The sequence below is a fragment of the Phalaenopsis equestris genome, unplaced genomic scaffold (genome assembly GCF_001263595.1).
Source record: "Phalaenopsis equestris unplaced genomic scaffold, ASM126359v1 Scaffold000552, whole genome shotgun sequence".
In the NCBI taxonomy this organism is placed as follows: domain Eukaryota; kingdom Viridiplantae; phylum Streptophyta; class Magnoliopsida; order Asparagales; family Orchidaceae; genus Phalaenopsis; species Phalaenopsis equestris.
In genome coordinates, this window is record NW_018164992.1 from 3,497,661 (window position 1) to 3,513,548 (window position 15,888).

A 15,888-nucleotide genomic window follows, 5' to 3' on the forward strand; every position below is an offset into this window, starting at 1 on the left:
TATATATATATATATATATAATGCTTTTACCTTTGTTGTTGGTAACTTAAAAATTCACCTTGCAAATGGATTAAAAAGAGCATCTACCCTTAGGCATGGATCATCTACATTTAGAGAGCGACCAACAAACCACTTTATCTTAATTGTGATTACAATTGATAATTTCTCATCAAGAATCCCGAATAAGGCATGTGAAATCAAAATTCGTTATGGTTATAAAATAATTAAACTATGATTTACTCCATGAATTGCCAATCATGTGATATGTTCTATCGAAAATACAATGAAAAATTTTATAGTTTAATGTTTGTATTACCCTTTGATTTATAACAAATATTTAACGAAGACAATTTTTACTATTATATTTGGTTTTTTTATGAGGAATAATCAAATTGAAAACATTATTGTTTTTTATTCATATTTTCAATTGTTATTAGCCAAAATATACAGTGTAATATAGCATGATGGTTCTTTAGAGCACTTTACCTTAAATTTTTTTCTTGAATCTAAGTTGAAAGAAATATATGAACGTCTTTTTGAGTCAATATTCTTGCGTAGATATTTATTTGTGGTCTAATGTTATTCTTTAACTGTATTTTATACTAAATAAATTGTGCAGGCAAGAGTGCTATTGGCTGTCTTTTATCATTTCTAAACAAATCAAAACTCGCTATTTATAATTTTTTTCCCTACTTAGGAATTCTACAATTACTCATATTGAAACATTCATTCTTTCATAAGCATGAACTGTTATTCCCATCCAGACACTTACCCATGCTACTGATGATTTGGCACTTTTTTTAAGTTGCTTTAATTTTATTTGTTTTGGTGCAGCCTGATTATCTTTATTTTGGAAAGTGTCTGTTATACCTTGTTTATATATGGAACTACAAGATTCATGATTTCCATTTCATTTTTTTGACCATCTCGGATTTAACATAGAATTTATCCATTGTTTTTTCAGCTTAACATGTTTTCCTCATACAGATTGTGGAGTTCATCTCTGTTTTGTTGACAATTGGTAATGAAGCTGCGGAGGAGGAGTTGATTCATCTAGGGGCTATAAGAAAAGTTTTGGATTTATTTTTTGAGTAAGTTGCTCGACTATTTTCTACTCGTGGAAGGGTATTGAAGTAGGAGAAGGTTGATCATTAGTTAGTTTTTCTTTTTTAATTTATTTTTGTTTTCATTTTGTCTCATTTAGGTATCCTTACAATAACTTTTTACATCACCAAGTGGATAATATTATTGGATCATGCTTAGAGAGCAAAAGAACTTTACTGGTAGACCATATTCTCAGGGACTGTGACATTGTGGCTAAAATTCTTGAAGCAGAAAAGCAGCCTATTCTGCCAGCAGATTCTAATAAGGTAGTTTCCATTTGATTTTTTCTGTACCCCGTGAAATAAACATTACCATAAAATTTATAACTAGTTATTGTCCTTGTATTGACAATTCTTTTGTTGAAGCCAACTCTAGCGGCAGAGGGACGACCACCTCCAAGAGTAGGCAATATTGGGCATTTGTCACGGATGGCTAACAAGCTTGAACAGGCAGCAAACTCTAGTGTTATAATACAGACGCATCTGCAGGTTAGCCTCCATATCCAGCCCATTGTTTGGCATCTAGTCATTTTTTAGTGGCTTTAGTTAACCTTGAATTGAATGCCTAAGAGCGGCATTGCTAGTTGAGACTTTTGTATACAAACTACTGTACTATGTCAAGTATAAATTTCTTTATGTTTTGTTATTTCTCTTGAATCTAGTCATTCTGAAAAAATATTTTAAACGCTCATCTGTTTTTGTATATTATGTTTTCAATTTAATCAAGATTTTGTACTCGTATCTGTGTAGGAGTATAGTGTGGCAGTTTTGCCACATTGTACAGCCTCAATTCTTCAATCAAAATTTCATGTTTTATGTTTCCTTATTTTACTTATCTATCAAATGCCTTTGTAAACTAGTGAGAAGATGTGGATCTTGTGGAGGATTGTTGGCTACTTTTTCTTATTTACTAGCATTTCCTGACTTATGGTTAACTTGATTTCATAAACTCAATATTCTTCAGGAAAACAGTGAATGGATTAATTGGCACACCAATGTCCTAGTCAAGCGCAATGCCATTGAAAATGTTTACAACTGGGCTTGTGGGTATGACTTCAATTTTTTTCTTTACTGCCGCACTGATTGGACCATTGTATATTTTAGTGATTTTTATTTATGTCTGAAGCCTAAAAATATTTATTTCTTTTATTATGAATATAAACATTGAGCTGTTTCCTTCTGTTTTGCATGACAATGGACCTACATGTTTTCTGACAAAATTCAAGATTTGGTTTTGCTTAATATTCCAAACAATTTTTTTTTTATGGTCTTTTTTATTATGTTAGACCTTTGGAGTATGTACATACTTTGTTGTCATTCTGGACTTTTAGCAGCTATGTACAGAAATCTGGACTTGTTTTTTTGTACTCCAATTGTATATATTGATTGTTTTAACGACAAAGTCCCTAGACTGAAAGCTTTTGTTTAGGTGCATTTCAACATTAGCAATTTGATTTTTAGTATGCTAATCTCTTAAGACTTCTTATTGTTGGGGATTACATGCATAGTTGTGCTATGCCTGCTTTGTCGACATTCAAGTGAATACTCCTTCTTTCCCGGAGATATATTTTTTAATGAAAAGTTAGTGATCAAGAATATTGTAGGGTAAGAAGCGTTTTATTTAGTACCATTTGGAGTTTGTACATGAAATAAATTGATCCTAGTTTTCTTTGGTTTGTGGATTTTTGCCATCTTTAGAACTTGTGCATGTATGGACAAATCATGTTGGTGTTTGCTTATAGTAAATTGAAACATGGTTGGCTTCCGTGAATTTAATTTATGATGTTATCTAATTTTTATGCTAGCCTGTATTCAATAAATGTGCATGTATTTTCTAAGAGCCTGAGATTATTTGAGAAATAAAGAGTTCTGCTTTCTCCACCTCTTTATCCTCTTGCCCTTTACAAATGCACACTTAACAAAGAAGAAACTTTGTTGCAGGATCTATCTGCAACCTCTTCATTTTTTTCTCCATGTGTCTTCATTAACTTGTGCTGTCTGCAAATTTGATCATTTATGTTAATTTTGTGTTATTGTTAACATAATTTTTATGCTTAAAACATGCCTTGAATATCTTGACTTGAGACCATAATAGAAAATAGGAGTTGAGCAACGTGATCTTGCTTTGATGACTTCACAAATGTTGCATGTTATTGAAGTTGAATTCTGCAATAGTTATTGTCGCGTGATATGGATTGTGGTACTGTAGCCACTATAGTACCGCGGGGTCCCCCTCTTCCTATTTTGATCCCTTGCCTAATTCTATTTCCTTCATATTCTAACTCATTCGTGGTCTAACTACTAGTACTTATTATAAATATATGTTGCTTGTTGTCTTAGGGTTCAGCTTTTGATTGATTCTAGATTTCTGAATTTTGTCCAAGTCAACCGTCGGGGTTGTTTTCCCTTCTAGGGTTGTATCTGATGACGACTGATACTTCGGTTGTATCTCGTTCGAGGTGGTGGTCTTCTCCAAGGGTTCACGCAGTGCTCCGACTGTAGCTCGATCCCGCAGGGATACTTATCCCATTCAACTCTTCCGAAGCCCCTTTCCAGCCATCCCCGCACTGCTGCAGCCCTCCCTAGGCTGTCCAGCAGCCCAATACCCTTTCTTTCATTGTTTCCTGCACCATCTTTGCTGCAGCCACCCGACAAACACCCTCCTCACTGTTTTCCTTCTGCCGGCTACCATCTAGCTCCCTCCCATCTTGCTGCCATCCCTCGTCGTTGCCTTCCAGCAACCAACCAAACCCTTTCCTGCCACATCTGCTGTCCCAGCCTCGCAGAATCCCTTCCCCTGCATCCTAGCTGCTGTTCCAACGTTACTGAACCAGCTCCCTACCATCTAATCGCTGGCTCAGCCCACACAACCCCACACCACAGTTCCCAGCCCCCAACCTTCTTCCTGCAGCCGGCCAACACTCCCCTTCCCTTCCTGGTCGCACCCAAGGCCAACTCACAACCTCTTTCACTGGTCACCACTCTTGGGAACCATTTTAATTGAGTTTTATAGTGTTGTGTGTCTGTTGTTGTTTTTCTCCTTCATTGTGATCTTATAACTGCTTACTTGCTTCAAATAATAAAATTTCTTTTTCCATTGTGGTTAGGTTTAACTCCGGTATCAGTTCTATTCATTGAATGATGTATATTCCTCAAACAAATCTAATCATAAGTTTGATTTCCCGATTCATGTGCATCACATTAGCATGTATGGAATATTTTTTTTTTCTTTTTATATAAGACATATTAGTATTCCGTTAGCATTTGCATAAATTGATATATCCAAAAAAAAAACCACTATCATTATTATTATTTTATTATTTTTGGGGAGGGGTGGGTGTGCTTCGTTTGGATGAAGCAATGTTAAAATGTCCGCTTCATTTTTTTTTAAAAGATTTGGCTATTCTATTCATTCTAGTTTACTTTCTCGATAAGTGTATTTTTTTCCTTAACACTTTTGATGTCTTTCTATCATTTTGATTCTTATAATGAGTGTTTCTGTTGCTTGGGAATCATGTTGATTCTTTCTTTTTTTACGGTCATGTCATTGTATTGTTATCAGTAATCTTATTTTCTTGATATGTTTGAAAAGGCGCCCAACTTCATTACAAGATCGAGCTAGGGATAGTGATGATGAAGACTTCCGAGACAGAGATTATGATGTTGCTGCATTGGCTAGCAATTTGAGCCAGGCTTTTCGATACAACATATATGGAACCGATGATATTGAGGAGGTATTGTCTACGGAAGTTTCAATGATTTTTAATCTTCCTTTTCTTTCATTCGTTTAATTTATTACCATTCATTTGGTCATGCCAATGCATGGCTTTTGTTAACTGCTTCCAAATATTTTATCTTATAACTGATTTATGACCATTCATTTGGCCATGCCAATGCATAGCTTTTCTTTCATGCTTTGATTTTTTTGTTCATTTTTGTTTTGTTTGAACATTACAAACTTAGGTTTTGCTAATAAAGTCATTGCTTCCTTTAATGTACTCAATATATCAAATTTGGGACATTAGTAGGCTAGGTTTTTTGTATTTTGTTTTTTTTTTCAATGGTGCTTATTTTCTTTTCTAGCTTTGATTACCCTCTTTGATTGGGTACGTTGTAAAATAGGTCTGTGTTTACAGCATTCTTCTGTTTTGTTGCTACCTTGTGCGGTTTATGAGACTTGAATTTCAAAGTTCTCTGAAAAATATTGGGCTACAGGAAGCCATATTTTGGTAAGATTATTTGGTCATTTTGCTGAGATTCTATTGGTTATGATTTATATGCGGGGGATTAAATGAAGGGATCTTGTGGATTTTAAAAAATGTATGGGCCGTTGTGTAAGTCGGTTCACATTTGTAAGATAACATGTGCAATTTAGGTTAAATCTCAAAATGGTTCCCCAGACATTCATATGTGCAACGTAGGGACCTTTATGTAAATCAGTTCAAAATAGTAAGATAATATGCACAATTTGGGTTAATCTCTAAATGCTCTCAACTTTTCATATGTGGCCAATTTAGTCCTAGCAGACAAAATTGATCTGGTCCACTGGGGACTAAAGTGGAATCAGTTCATATGTGGCCAATTTAGTCCTGCTATACAAAATTGATCCAAAATGGTCCATTGAGGACTAAAGTGTAATCAGTTTTGTATAGTTGAGGGACTAAATTGGTATCAGTTCTGTGTAACAATTTCTACATGAGGAGTTATTTTGGATTAATTTTCATTCAGTCAGTGGACTAAATTGGAGAAAGATGGCATACTGCGACTAAATTAGCTAATGTAGGGACCATTTTGATTTATAAAGCTTTCTGCAACATGATAATTAAAGCCAAGCAGCGCAGCACTGGAGATCCAGGTTTCATAAAATTCTGTTTCTTGCTTCGCTTCTGTACATACTTGCTAGTTATTTTGCCCAGCAATAGATCGGAATAACAGGTCTATTTGCTCATTAGAACTAATTATATTCAAAGGAAGTTTGAAGTAGCTAGAAGTTTAGCAAATGCAGGTCACCCCATACTTGGTTGCAGCTTTTCACTCTTCACATTCAAAATATTTGGTATTTAATATTTTGAAATTTACTATTTAGATTTATAAAGCTTTCTGCAACATGGAATTTGCCATTTGGATCTTATAGTAGCCAAGAATCAATATTTTATGTTTAATTCTCATTTTTAATTCATTGTGAGCGAGAGACGTTGCTTTCTTGTCGGCAGAAATAGTACCATATGCAAAATTAGCGTAATTGGATATAGAATTATTTTCCACTGTTTCATATTTGGTGGTCTGAAATATAGGTCAAATGTGGGGATTTTTATTAGGCATGTTAGCTTGCCTTTACACAATCATCTTGAATTTTGAGTTTTGATCCTTATCTGGGGATGAATTTCTTTTTGGTGCTGGTGACAATCAGCAATCATTTTGTCTGTGATTGCATCCTGTTATCCTATTGCTTTTTATAAATTTTGGAATATTTTACATCTTTAAATGCTCTTTCGACTTACATCTCATCGTCATTTTCTGGTTAGCTATTTTTTTATGTAGTTTTAAGTTTAAGAAATAGCTTAGCTAATTATTATATTATTATTTTATGTTTGCCTAAAATGTTCTTTGCTTGGTTGCATGATTTATTGTACTACTGCTCATTAAAATGCATTATAGTGTAGTTGATCATTTATCTGTTGCGATAACATTGTGCAGCCGTGCATATTTAATGGTTCGTGCAGCCTTTCTTACTGTATGACAACCTTCAGCTACTATTCCTATTTACAATTACGATGCCTTTTTTTTTTCTTGGAAATTAGTAATGCCTACCATATTAATTTCATCATTATCATTTATCAAATTCAATTCTCCTGCTTGACACTATTACGGTTTTCTTCTAATGACGGTCCTCCTGTTTAAAGAAGCGATGCTTGTAAAGTTCATGTTTTTTTGGCAAATTGAATTTCTGCTGTTTCAAACTAATTTTTGCTAGGTTCATGTTTTAGATTTTGTGCCATTTTTTTGATATACATTTTTGTGGATTTGGCGTAGCAAAAACTAGATGCACACATTGAATACTTTGATCGAGTAGCCCATAATACTTATTTTGGATCACTTTTTCTTATTTTTTTCTTATTTATATTCAAATGCATGAGCATTTGAGCCTTTTATGTATATACATAGCACACTATAAAAAAAGTAATGAGGCATTTATATGCATAGCACACAATTCTTATGTATTTACATACCTCACGCCTATTCGTTTATGTTTACACAAATAGCTTTCATATCTTTAATATGCATAAAAAAGATCACTATTGCCACTTTTTAAAAGTGAAATATATCTTTCATGCATAGGTTTAAAACACCAATTGTAACTATGAAAGTTAGGTGTGAGATATATGAATACATAAGAGTCACATGCTACGTATGTAAATTTCCCAAAATTGAATTGTATTCACGAGACGGATTTTACTATATTTTTAGTTTGAGTTTCTAATGTTGATTCATTATCATCTGATTACTTTTAGGCATAAATATGGAGGTGAATGTTATCTTCAGTGAATTGTGATTAGAACTGATATTTTTTCGTGCAGAGGTTTAAAACACCAAAGTGATGTAAATATGAAGTTTAGGTGTGAGATATGTGAATACATAATACTCGTGTGTTACATATGTAAATTTCTCAAAATTATATTGTATTCACGAGAAGGATTTTGCCATATTTTAAGTTTGAGTCTCATATAGCGATTTATCCCAGTATTATCATCTGATTACGTTTAGGCATAGTGAATATGGATGTGAATGTTATCATTATTGACTTTTCAGATTTGTGTTTGTTGCTCACCATCTTTTCTTTCAACCCCACCTCATGTACAAATCGCTAGGCTCTTTTGTCAATTATTCATTAATTGCTGATATTTTGTGGCAACGCATTTTGGTCTATTTGCCCTGCTTCAATCTGTTGACTAAATGCATTTTATTTATCTGTGCAGGCTCATGGATCAGTTGAACGTGATGACGAGGTGTGTTTCTTGCGGTTTTTTTGCCATCATTACATGATATATTTATCTATTTTCAAAGAGTGACTAAGCGGTTCAATATACATTTAGTTAGATTTACGCGACGTCTTTCAGGAACTAGAATCAGTGACTGAATGATGATCTTCCTCTCTTGTATAGACACAGTTATTTACTATTTGGGAACTTTACACGCATACCTCACAATTCTTATGTATTTAAATATCGAACATCGAAAGTTTGATATTCATGTAAGATGTTGGATATGTAAATAGATAAGAATTGTGTGGTATGCATGTAAATACTTTTTAATCTAGCTGACTGACTGGTAAAATTTCAAATTTATTTAAGCTACAGGACGTTTACTTCGACGATGAATCTGCCGAAGTTGTAATTTCATCCCTGCGTTTGGGGGATGATCAGGATAGGTACTATCTGCTTGCTATTTTCATTCCACTACCTTAATTATGAACTTCTTTTTCCGTTCCTTTTCTTCAGTAGAACTAGCATTACAAACAACCAGTAATATCTGTTGTCCTGACTTTATTTCTTACAAAACAAAAAATTTGTATTTACAGCGGTTCATTGTTCACAAACTCAAACTGGTTTGCTTTTGAGGAGGATAAAGCTGTTAGCGATCCATCTAGTGCTTCCATTGCCTCTCCATCTCCTAATTCTGAGGACACTGACGAGGTTGTGGTTGGTGAAAGCTTAAACCCAATTGACAGAACACTCAACAGAAAGTTTCCAGAACCTGGAACTGTTTTCTTAGGCAATGGCCCTATTGATGAATCCATGGAAGATGCTGGTCATTCGAGCCCCACAAAAGAAAACGATAAATCGCCTGAATGGGTTGAATGGAGGGAGATGACCGACCCTAGCGATCTCTGCTGTACGAACTCGACTCCTAATGTCCCAAATGGCGATATTGAAGCGAAAAAGGTTAATGAAAAAGATGATCATAACTTGAGTGTTGATGAAGGCATGCCTTCATTAGCACAAAATGATATAACCAACCAGGAAGCAGAGAGATCGGCTGGCCCTGCTTCTAAAGCCCCTCCTGTATTAGCCGAGGCTAATCTAGAGCACGAGAATCCGATCGAGGAGGATAAGCTGACTTAGGCATTTCTGATTTTAGCGGGCTGCTCGACACATGAATGGGGCAACAGCTGATACAGTAAATTAAACTAACGCGCGGCAGATTTGTTATCGTAGAACCCTTTGTACATCAGGAAGTTCCATTCTAGGCGGTGGACTTTATATGCTTAATTTGTACCTGTACAAAATTATAGCTCTCTGACATCCAATTATATCTGCCAGCATCTCTCATACTAAGGCCCATCCAATGCCGCCCCTATTAAAACCTGCTTTGGTTCCGTAACGTTATTCTCTGATATCAGCGGTCTAGGTTTATGTATTTTCTTTGTTATGCTTTGTCCTTTGGAATGTCAAATAACTTTTGTAATTCTTTTCGCTATCAATTCCGTCAGACATTAATATTTGTTGTAATTGTTCCCAGTGTTATTGTTTTAACTTTTGAGGTTTGATCACCAGGTGTGAGACGGTATGCGGTTATTTGCCTTGCTTTTTTTAATTTGTTAGGATGTTAGTTTCTGGAACTAGTGCTTAGCAGGAGGGATGCCAAAAATTGAACCAACAGATGACAGAATTAGCCAAAAATACAATAGATAGGCTGTTTGTTGATGGTTGTCTCCAGAGATTTAGAAATTATTTCAATTTCTTCTATGCACTATTTTAAATGATTTTAATGTCATTGGAATTTACATGATGAAAATCATTTAAAAAATTTTGTAGGCCATTCATTTTTTAAATTGATTTTTTTTAAGTTATTTTTTTCATTTAGCCTTTTTTGAGTGTTTTGAAGTTTGAAATTCACATACCATTTCAAGTTTGATCGCATTTAACCAACAATCCTCTTTAAATGCAAGATGAAAATGCGCATCTCACTCAACCCTTCTTTGCTTCCCAAAATGCTCCTCAATGCATGATTTTCTCAAAATAAATAAAGCTAATAAATTTTCAAGTGAGAAATTGTGATTTTTTTGTTTTTATACTTTACAACTTTAGATGGTTTTTTCAATTTATTTATTGTTTGATGTTTACGAGCTGAGCTTGTGCGAGTTCAGACATGGCTTGTGTTCAGCTCGTTCTAAATTACTTGTGTTCAAAATTAGGTAGTGTTTGAAATTGACTCGTAAACAATGTGTTCGTGTTCGACTTGATTTAAACATTCTTGTTCGTGTTCGGCTTGTTAAAATTAATTAGAAAAAAATAGATGTTGAGTATTTGATTTGAATCATAATAAAATGTATGCAAAAGAAGCCACATAATTGCATTACCACATGAGTTATTACGATTTAAACTTCTTCGATATAAATATAAATAATATATTATTATATAAAGAATCATATGATTTTTTTTTTAATTTTTAGCAAAAACAAGTCGAATACAAGCAAATAAAGAGCTGTTCGTATTCAACTCGTTTACTTAAAGAACAAACCGAACACAAACTGTTCACAAAAAAATGATTTTTTTTAATAGCCCTAGATGTAAATAATTAAATACTCAATGCGAACATCCACATAGACTTTAACATTTATTTAGCAGTTTGTAAGTTTAGTCGTAGGATTGTTATAGAAAAAAAATTGATTGAAAGTTGTTGCGGTCATAACAACTTTTAACAAAAATAGGCACCTTTTTATGACCATTATTTATCACACTATAGCAATTTTAATCGTAAAAAACCTATTTCTCATTAGATAAATTTGTAAAAAGTAAAAAAGAAAGTTATAGCAAAATAAAATTGTGGCAATTATCTAGAAAATAAAGCTGTAAAAATAGTAGAGCAAATAAATAAATAGGATCCTTTTGGAGATTTTGTTGCATGCAAAAATAATTTTAGAGTTTTGAAAAAATAAAGGGGCATTTACACACATATCACCCAATAATTAGGTATTTACACATCTAACACCTAACCTCTCTTTTCTACTCAAATCTTTTATAAAAAAATATTACTATTTTAAATTAAAAAAAAATTAAAAAATACAAAGACAATTTTATCAAAATAAAGATGGGAGCTATCTTGAAAGCAAAACTAACAAATGAAAATCTAAAGCTTGTTTCGAATTAAGTTTTGTTTTTAAAAATTTGTTTGATATGTGAGTTTCTTAAATTATTTTATTTTGAATAAAAATCAAAATATTTTTAAAAATAGTCCAGACAAAATTTAGTTAAAGATAAAATACAATTGAAGCTAAATAGTGATTTTTCTTATGGGCATGAAAGATTTGGGTGTCAAAAATATAAAAAGCAAAATTTAGGGGTTAGATATGTAAATATATAGGAATTGGCTGATAAGTATATAAATGCCTGTATTATATCAATATAAAAAATAAAATAAAATCCGCCGAAATCGCATGCAAGGGTGGAAACTCTGCCTATAAATAGGGGGGCGGTTCCTTCGTATCCTGAAAGATGAAAGAGGAAAATACAAAATCAGAAATCAGAGTTACTGAACCGGCGCTCGTCGTTTTTTCGCTCTCTGTTTTCTTCATTCTCTGCAAATTTTTGCACTCTCTGATCCCAATCTTCCATCGATAATGGCGAGATTGTCTCAGCCGTACTCAATGGACGCTTCCCTTAACCCGTCATTCTCGCTACCTCCGGGTCACAGCGGCAGAGGAGCCGGAAAAAACCCGGCGATAGAGTCGGTCGAGCAGCTAATACAAGACATTTCTAACCCCGCGCTAAGGGAGAACGCACTGCTCCAACTATCCAAGGTTTTTATAATTTTCTTACTTAGATTGTTCGTTTCTGGATTTTAGAATCGAAGGAAAGATTGTGTTTTGTAAATAATCTGGAAAAGAGAAATTTGACCATGTATGCTTCGTAATGCTTGATAATGGAGAAATATGGCCATTGACTTTTTTATTCTTTAAGAGAAATGATCAAAAGTTTTTTTCTAACCAAAATACTCTCATTTTATTGAGGATTAGTTCAAATCTTATTCAAACTTTATTCGAACAGGGGTGGAATGTGGTTCAAATACTATTTGAATAGGATTCGAATAGGGTTCAGATATGATTCAAGGCTGGTTTGAATAGGGTTCCAATATTTGGTTGAGTATGATTTAAAGAAGATAAAAACATTGTTCAAAGTTGTTCTGGACAGGTTTTACTTGTAGTGGATACAACTAAGGGACAAAAGTAAACCCCATAACTCTAACATTATATCTTACAAGGTTGATATATTAGAGTGCAGCTACAACAAGTGTAACAGAACATGTTATGAATTAGACATAATAGTGTAATCTAAAATATATAACATAACAAAGAATAATTTAGTAGTCATGATATAACAGAACTATAAGACAATAAGTATGTACATTCAAGATAAATAATTTATGTTAGGTTAATCAAACAATGGATTGGCAAAATTTTTTTTTTTAGTGGACTTATGAATCCACATTATTGTTAGATAAAATTGAAATTAGATGGTCTCTGGAGTATATCAGATATAATTTCTAGAAGTTATTTTTTTTAGCCAGAAATATAATGTATTGTATCCTATATACTCTATAGATGTTGCTGCAAAGAGTTAAAATACTTATCAGACTATATGTACGAGCACAATCTAAATTCCTTTACGTTTTTGTTTAAAATTAAAGACATGTTATCTTATCATAGATATGAGAACTTTATTTTTGCTGGCACTCTTCTACTTTCGAAAGAGATTTGGATGAGAAAACTTCATACTTATTATTGAATAATCCTGTTATCTCATGCAGTTTAAGGAAACCCTTACGAAAAAAACTTATTGTTGCCTATGATGTCTACATCGGAGTGCAAGAGAAGTTAGCATTATATTACGATCTTCACGAACAATGAGATCTCACATATAATTCAATAAATTTTATTTCACTTTATTAGAAAATATATAACTTTTTCTTTTCAACAATGTCATATGTAAGGGCTTTTTCAAGCATGAACTAGTATTTCTCTTTTACTTGTATGAAAAAATTATTGCTCTACAATACTAATCAAATAACTTCTCATCACAATGTTGTCTCGTTCATACATATTTGGATATTTTTTAATACCTTTGTAGGGCTCCAAGAATGTGTGAAAGAACAAAAGAAAGGGATAGGTATGTTGTAGGATGGGTAAAGAATACAAGTGAAGTGATGGAGGCAGGCAAGAAGCTGACGGTGGAAAGCAATAGGTTATTCTGCTGAAAATAGTATTTTTTACTGTCAAATTACAGTAGCAACAAGTTCAATAACAAATGAGGACTTTTAATATTAGGGAACACCATCTCCATTCTATTAGGTTAGGTACACCATTTGAAAGAAATTCAATGATACAACACTCTGATAGAAAAAATCAAAAGAAAACATCTCCAAATAACATAATACAATCAAAAGTCTGAAAAAAACAGGAACTAGAAGATATAAGTACTCTCATAATAGAAAAAACCTTAATTACCTATATGAAAATATGAATGAAATAAAAAAGAAAAAAATTGCTAAAATTTGAGCATCGGTGCCCCTGTTACGATCTCACAATCACGACATTGTGTGATCTCGCGGAAACGCATATTCTGCGATACCGAGGAATCACGTTAATGACACCCTCATCAATGCTATATTCACTTCTTTAATAGGTAACATTAAAAAAAAAATATTTTTTGCAAAAAATAAGGTTAAAATGAGCATTATCAATTATTCAAGAACTCATCCTATCAATAAACTCACGTTATTACTTAACCACGTTGTGGGGGTATTCAACCATTAAGATCACACTGAGCTTCCACATCGCACTATCATCTCCTTCTCTTTGGAGTTATTCACCAATTTTAACTTCCAACACTTAAAAGTAGATAGGTGTTTTTAATTTGTCAATCTAGCAGAGGAGATCAATGAAGTGCAGATTGATGGGTGTGTGCTGCTTCTTTAATTGATATATAAAATCTTTAGCTAAACACTGTCGATCAACTTTTTGATTTTGAAAATTAAAAATAATTTTGAAATTTAATTTAATATAAGAGGTATATAGTTTGAGTTTTGAAAGTAGTAGTTTTAATTTTTGAAAAATGAGACTAAATGTGTATCATTCGTCTAATAGTTTGCATAATTGTGTCCGATACCGCGAATGCTACACCTTCCCAAAAGATAAATATATACCTCAACGATGGACCCAATCCTGCAAACTAAGAGATTTGTGACATCTGTTTGACCTGTGAACCTTTTATGTGTGACCGACAAGTTCTCATATCTAATATAAAGATTAAATATGATTTATTTTACCTGTGTTCCAAATTCCTTATAGAGGCAACCCCCTATAGTTAATTACATCCCAAATGACGGGGGTCACTTGAGAAAACTCTTGATAATGATTAGAGGTACTAATCTTCAAGAATTCGAGGTTTAGTTTTTCACGGTAGGACGTGGAAGGACAAGTGAGAGTGGCTCAATTAGGAATAATTATTTTTAGGAGTCCAAATGAACAAAAAGGTAGGAGACTTCACGGATCCTGAGGAAAACCTTCAATGACTTCCCAAAATATCCTACTGTGTGATTGCATTTTGAAGATGATGTTATTCAAGTGTTCAATCCAGTCAATTTTATTATTTAAGACTTTCATTGCATAATATACGATTATGTAGATAGCCTGTAGAGATATGAGGGTTTACGTCGTACCGAATGACAACCTCGGACTCCTAAGTCGAGTTAGGACTTATATTGCTCAGCATGACAGTGCAGGGACCTAAAGATAAGTTGAGGATTTTACGCCAGGCTAGACAGATTACCTCAAAGTCTTATGGCTTGTTGTTTAAACTAAAGAAAGATTTGCTGTTGTAGGTTCATTTGCTCTCTCGAAGATATCCTTTTGCAGGTCCTCTTCGTGCTGCTTACGGCGTATACTCCAAGCTCCTCGTCGAAGTAGCAGTCATAAAGTCTAAGGTTCAAAAGGTTTTACCAGGTGCGTTCAAAAGTTTTGGTTTTGTTGTCATTCAAACATTATGGGGGGGGTTAAAGCTGATTAGAGCGACACAGGTTAGAATCTCACGGTTCCCTCGTTTCGGTACCACTATTTTCTTTTGAATTTACTTAGTCTAAACGAGTTGTTAAGCTCATTTAAATCGAGAAAATTTCGTTAATAACCATGGGTTACCACATCCAATGGACTTGTAAATTCAAAAAGATGTGTTATGTTTTTTGTTTTGTTTTGTTGTTTTTGTTTTGTTTTGAAAATGTTGTTTAATTTTGAAAAATGATTTTGTAATTTTCAGTTTTGGTATATGTTTTGTAGGTAAAGTAAATAAATGCAGGTAAGAAAGGTGTTGTAAAGTAAGTAAATGAATACCTGGGTCTTGCTACCGCTGCATGATTAACATAATAAAAACACAAGTAAAAGAAAACTCGTTGTCACATATGGAAGACCAGGACTGGGTGTAAGACATTAGTAAAGGTGAGGGCTCAGAATTGGACTGTATGCTTCCTGAACTTGAACAAGAGCTACCAACCCGACAATCTACAGAGGGCAGTCCCTAATCTGGATCCAAATGACTAACTATAGACTTTTAAAAGTTTTCATAAAAAAAATATTTGATTTTCATGCAAAAGCTATTGTTTAAGTTTTTTATGCAGAGTTCTTTTTAACATGCAAAAAATATTTTGTTTTATTTTTGTAAATATTTTGTAAAGTAGTATAGTCCACAGGCTAATAACTTTAATCGGGCTAGGACTACTAACAACTTAAGAT

The 15,888-nt window shown here is 33.4% G+C and overlaps 2 protein-coding genes across 4 annotated transcripts in view; both read left to right on the forward strand.

Moving 5' to 3' along the window:
* LOC110029268 (serine/threonine-protein phosphatase 6 regulatory subunit 3-like) overlaps window positions 1–9,681 on the forward strand; it is a 30,763-nt gene extending 21,082 nt beyond the window's left edge. Inside the window, exons 12-19 of one of the 2 annotated variants that reach the window (XM_020731489.1) lie at window positions 988–1,091; window positions 1,205–1,370; window positions 1,470–1,592; window positions 2,068–2,150; window positions 4,696–4,837; window positions 8,081–8,110; window positions 8,456–8,532; window positions 8,683–9,681. In XM_020731489.1, the coding sequence (XP_020587148.1) occupies window positions 988–1,091; window positions 1,205–1,370; window positions 1,470–1,592; window positions 2,068–2,150; window positions 4,696–4,837; window positions 8,081–8,110; window positions 8,456–8,532; window positions 8,683–9,226 (1,269 nt within the window). In that variant the 3' untranslated portion in view covers window positions 9,227–9,681. The remainder of the gene's footprint in view (window positions 1–987; window positions 1,092–1,204; window positions 1,371–1,469; window positions 1,593–2,067; window positions 2,151–4,695; window positions 4,838–8,080; window positions 8,111–8,455; window positions 8,533–8,682) is intronic. The other variant, XM_020731490.1, reaches the window with a different exon arrangement.
* A 1,930-nt stretch (window positions 9,682–11,611) lies between these two features.
* LOC110029237 (cell differentiation protein RCD1 homolog) overlaps window positions 11,612–15,888 on the forward strand; it is a 76,658-nt gene continuing 72,381 nt past the window's right edge. For both annotated transcript variants that reach the window (XM_020731432.1, XM_020731433.1), the window contains exon 1: window positions 11,612–11,904. In XM_020731432.1, the coding sequence (XP_020587091.1) occupies window positions 11,725–11,904 (180 nt within the window). In that variant the 5' untranslated portion in view covers window positions 11,612–11,724. The remainder of the gene's footprint in view (window positions 11,905–15,888) is intronic.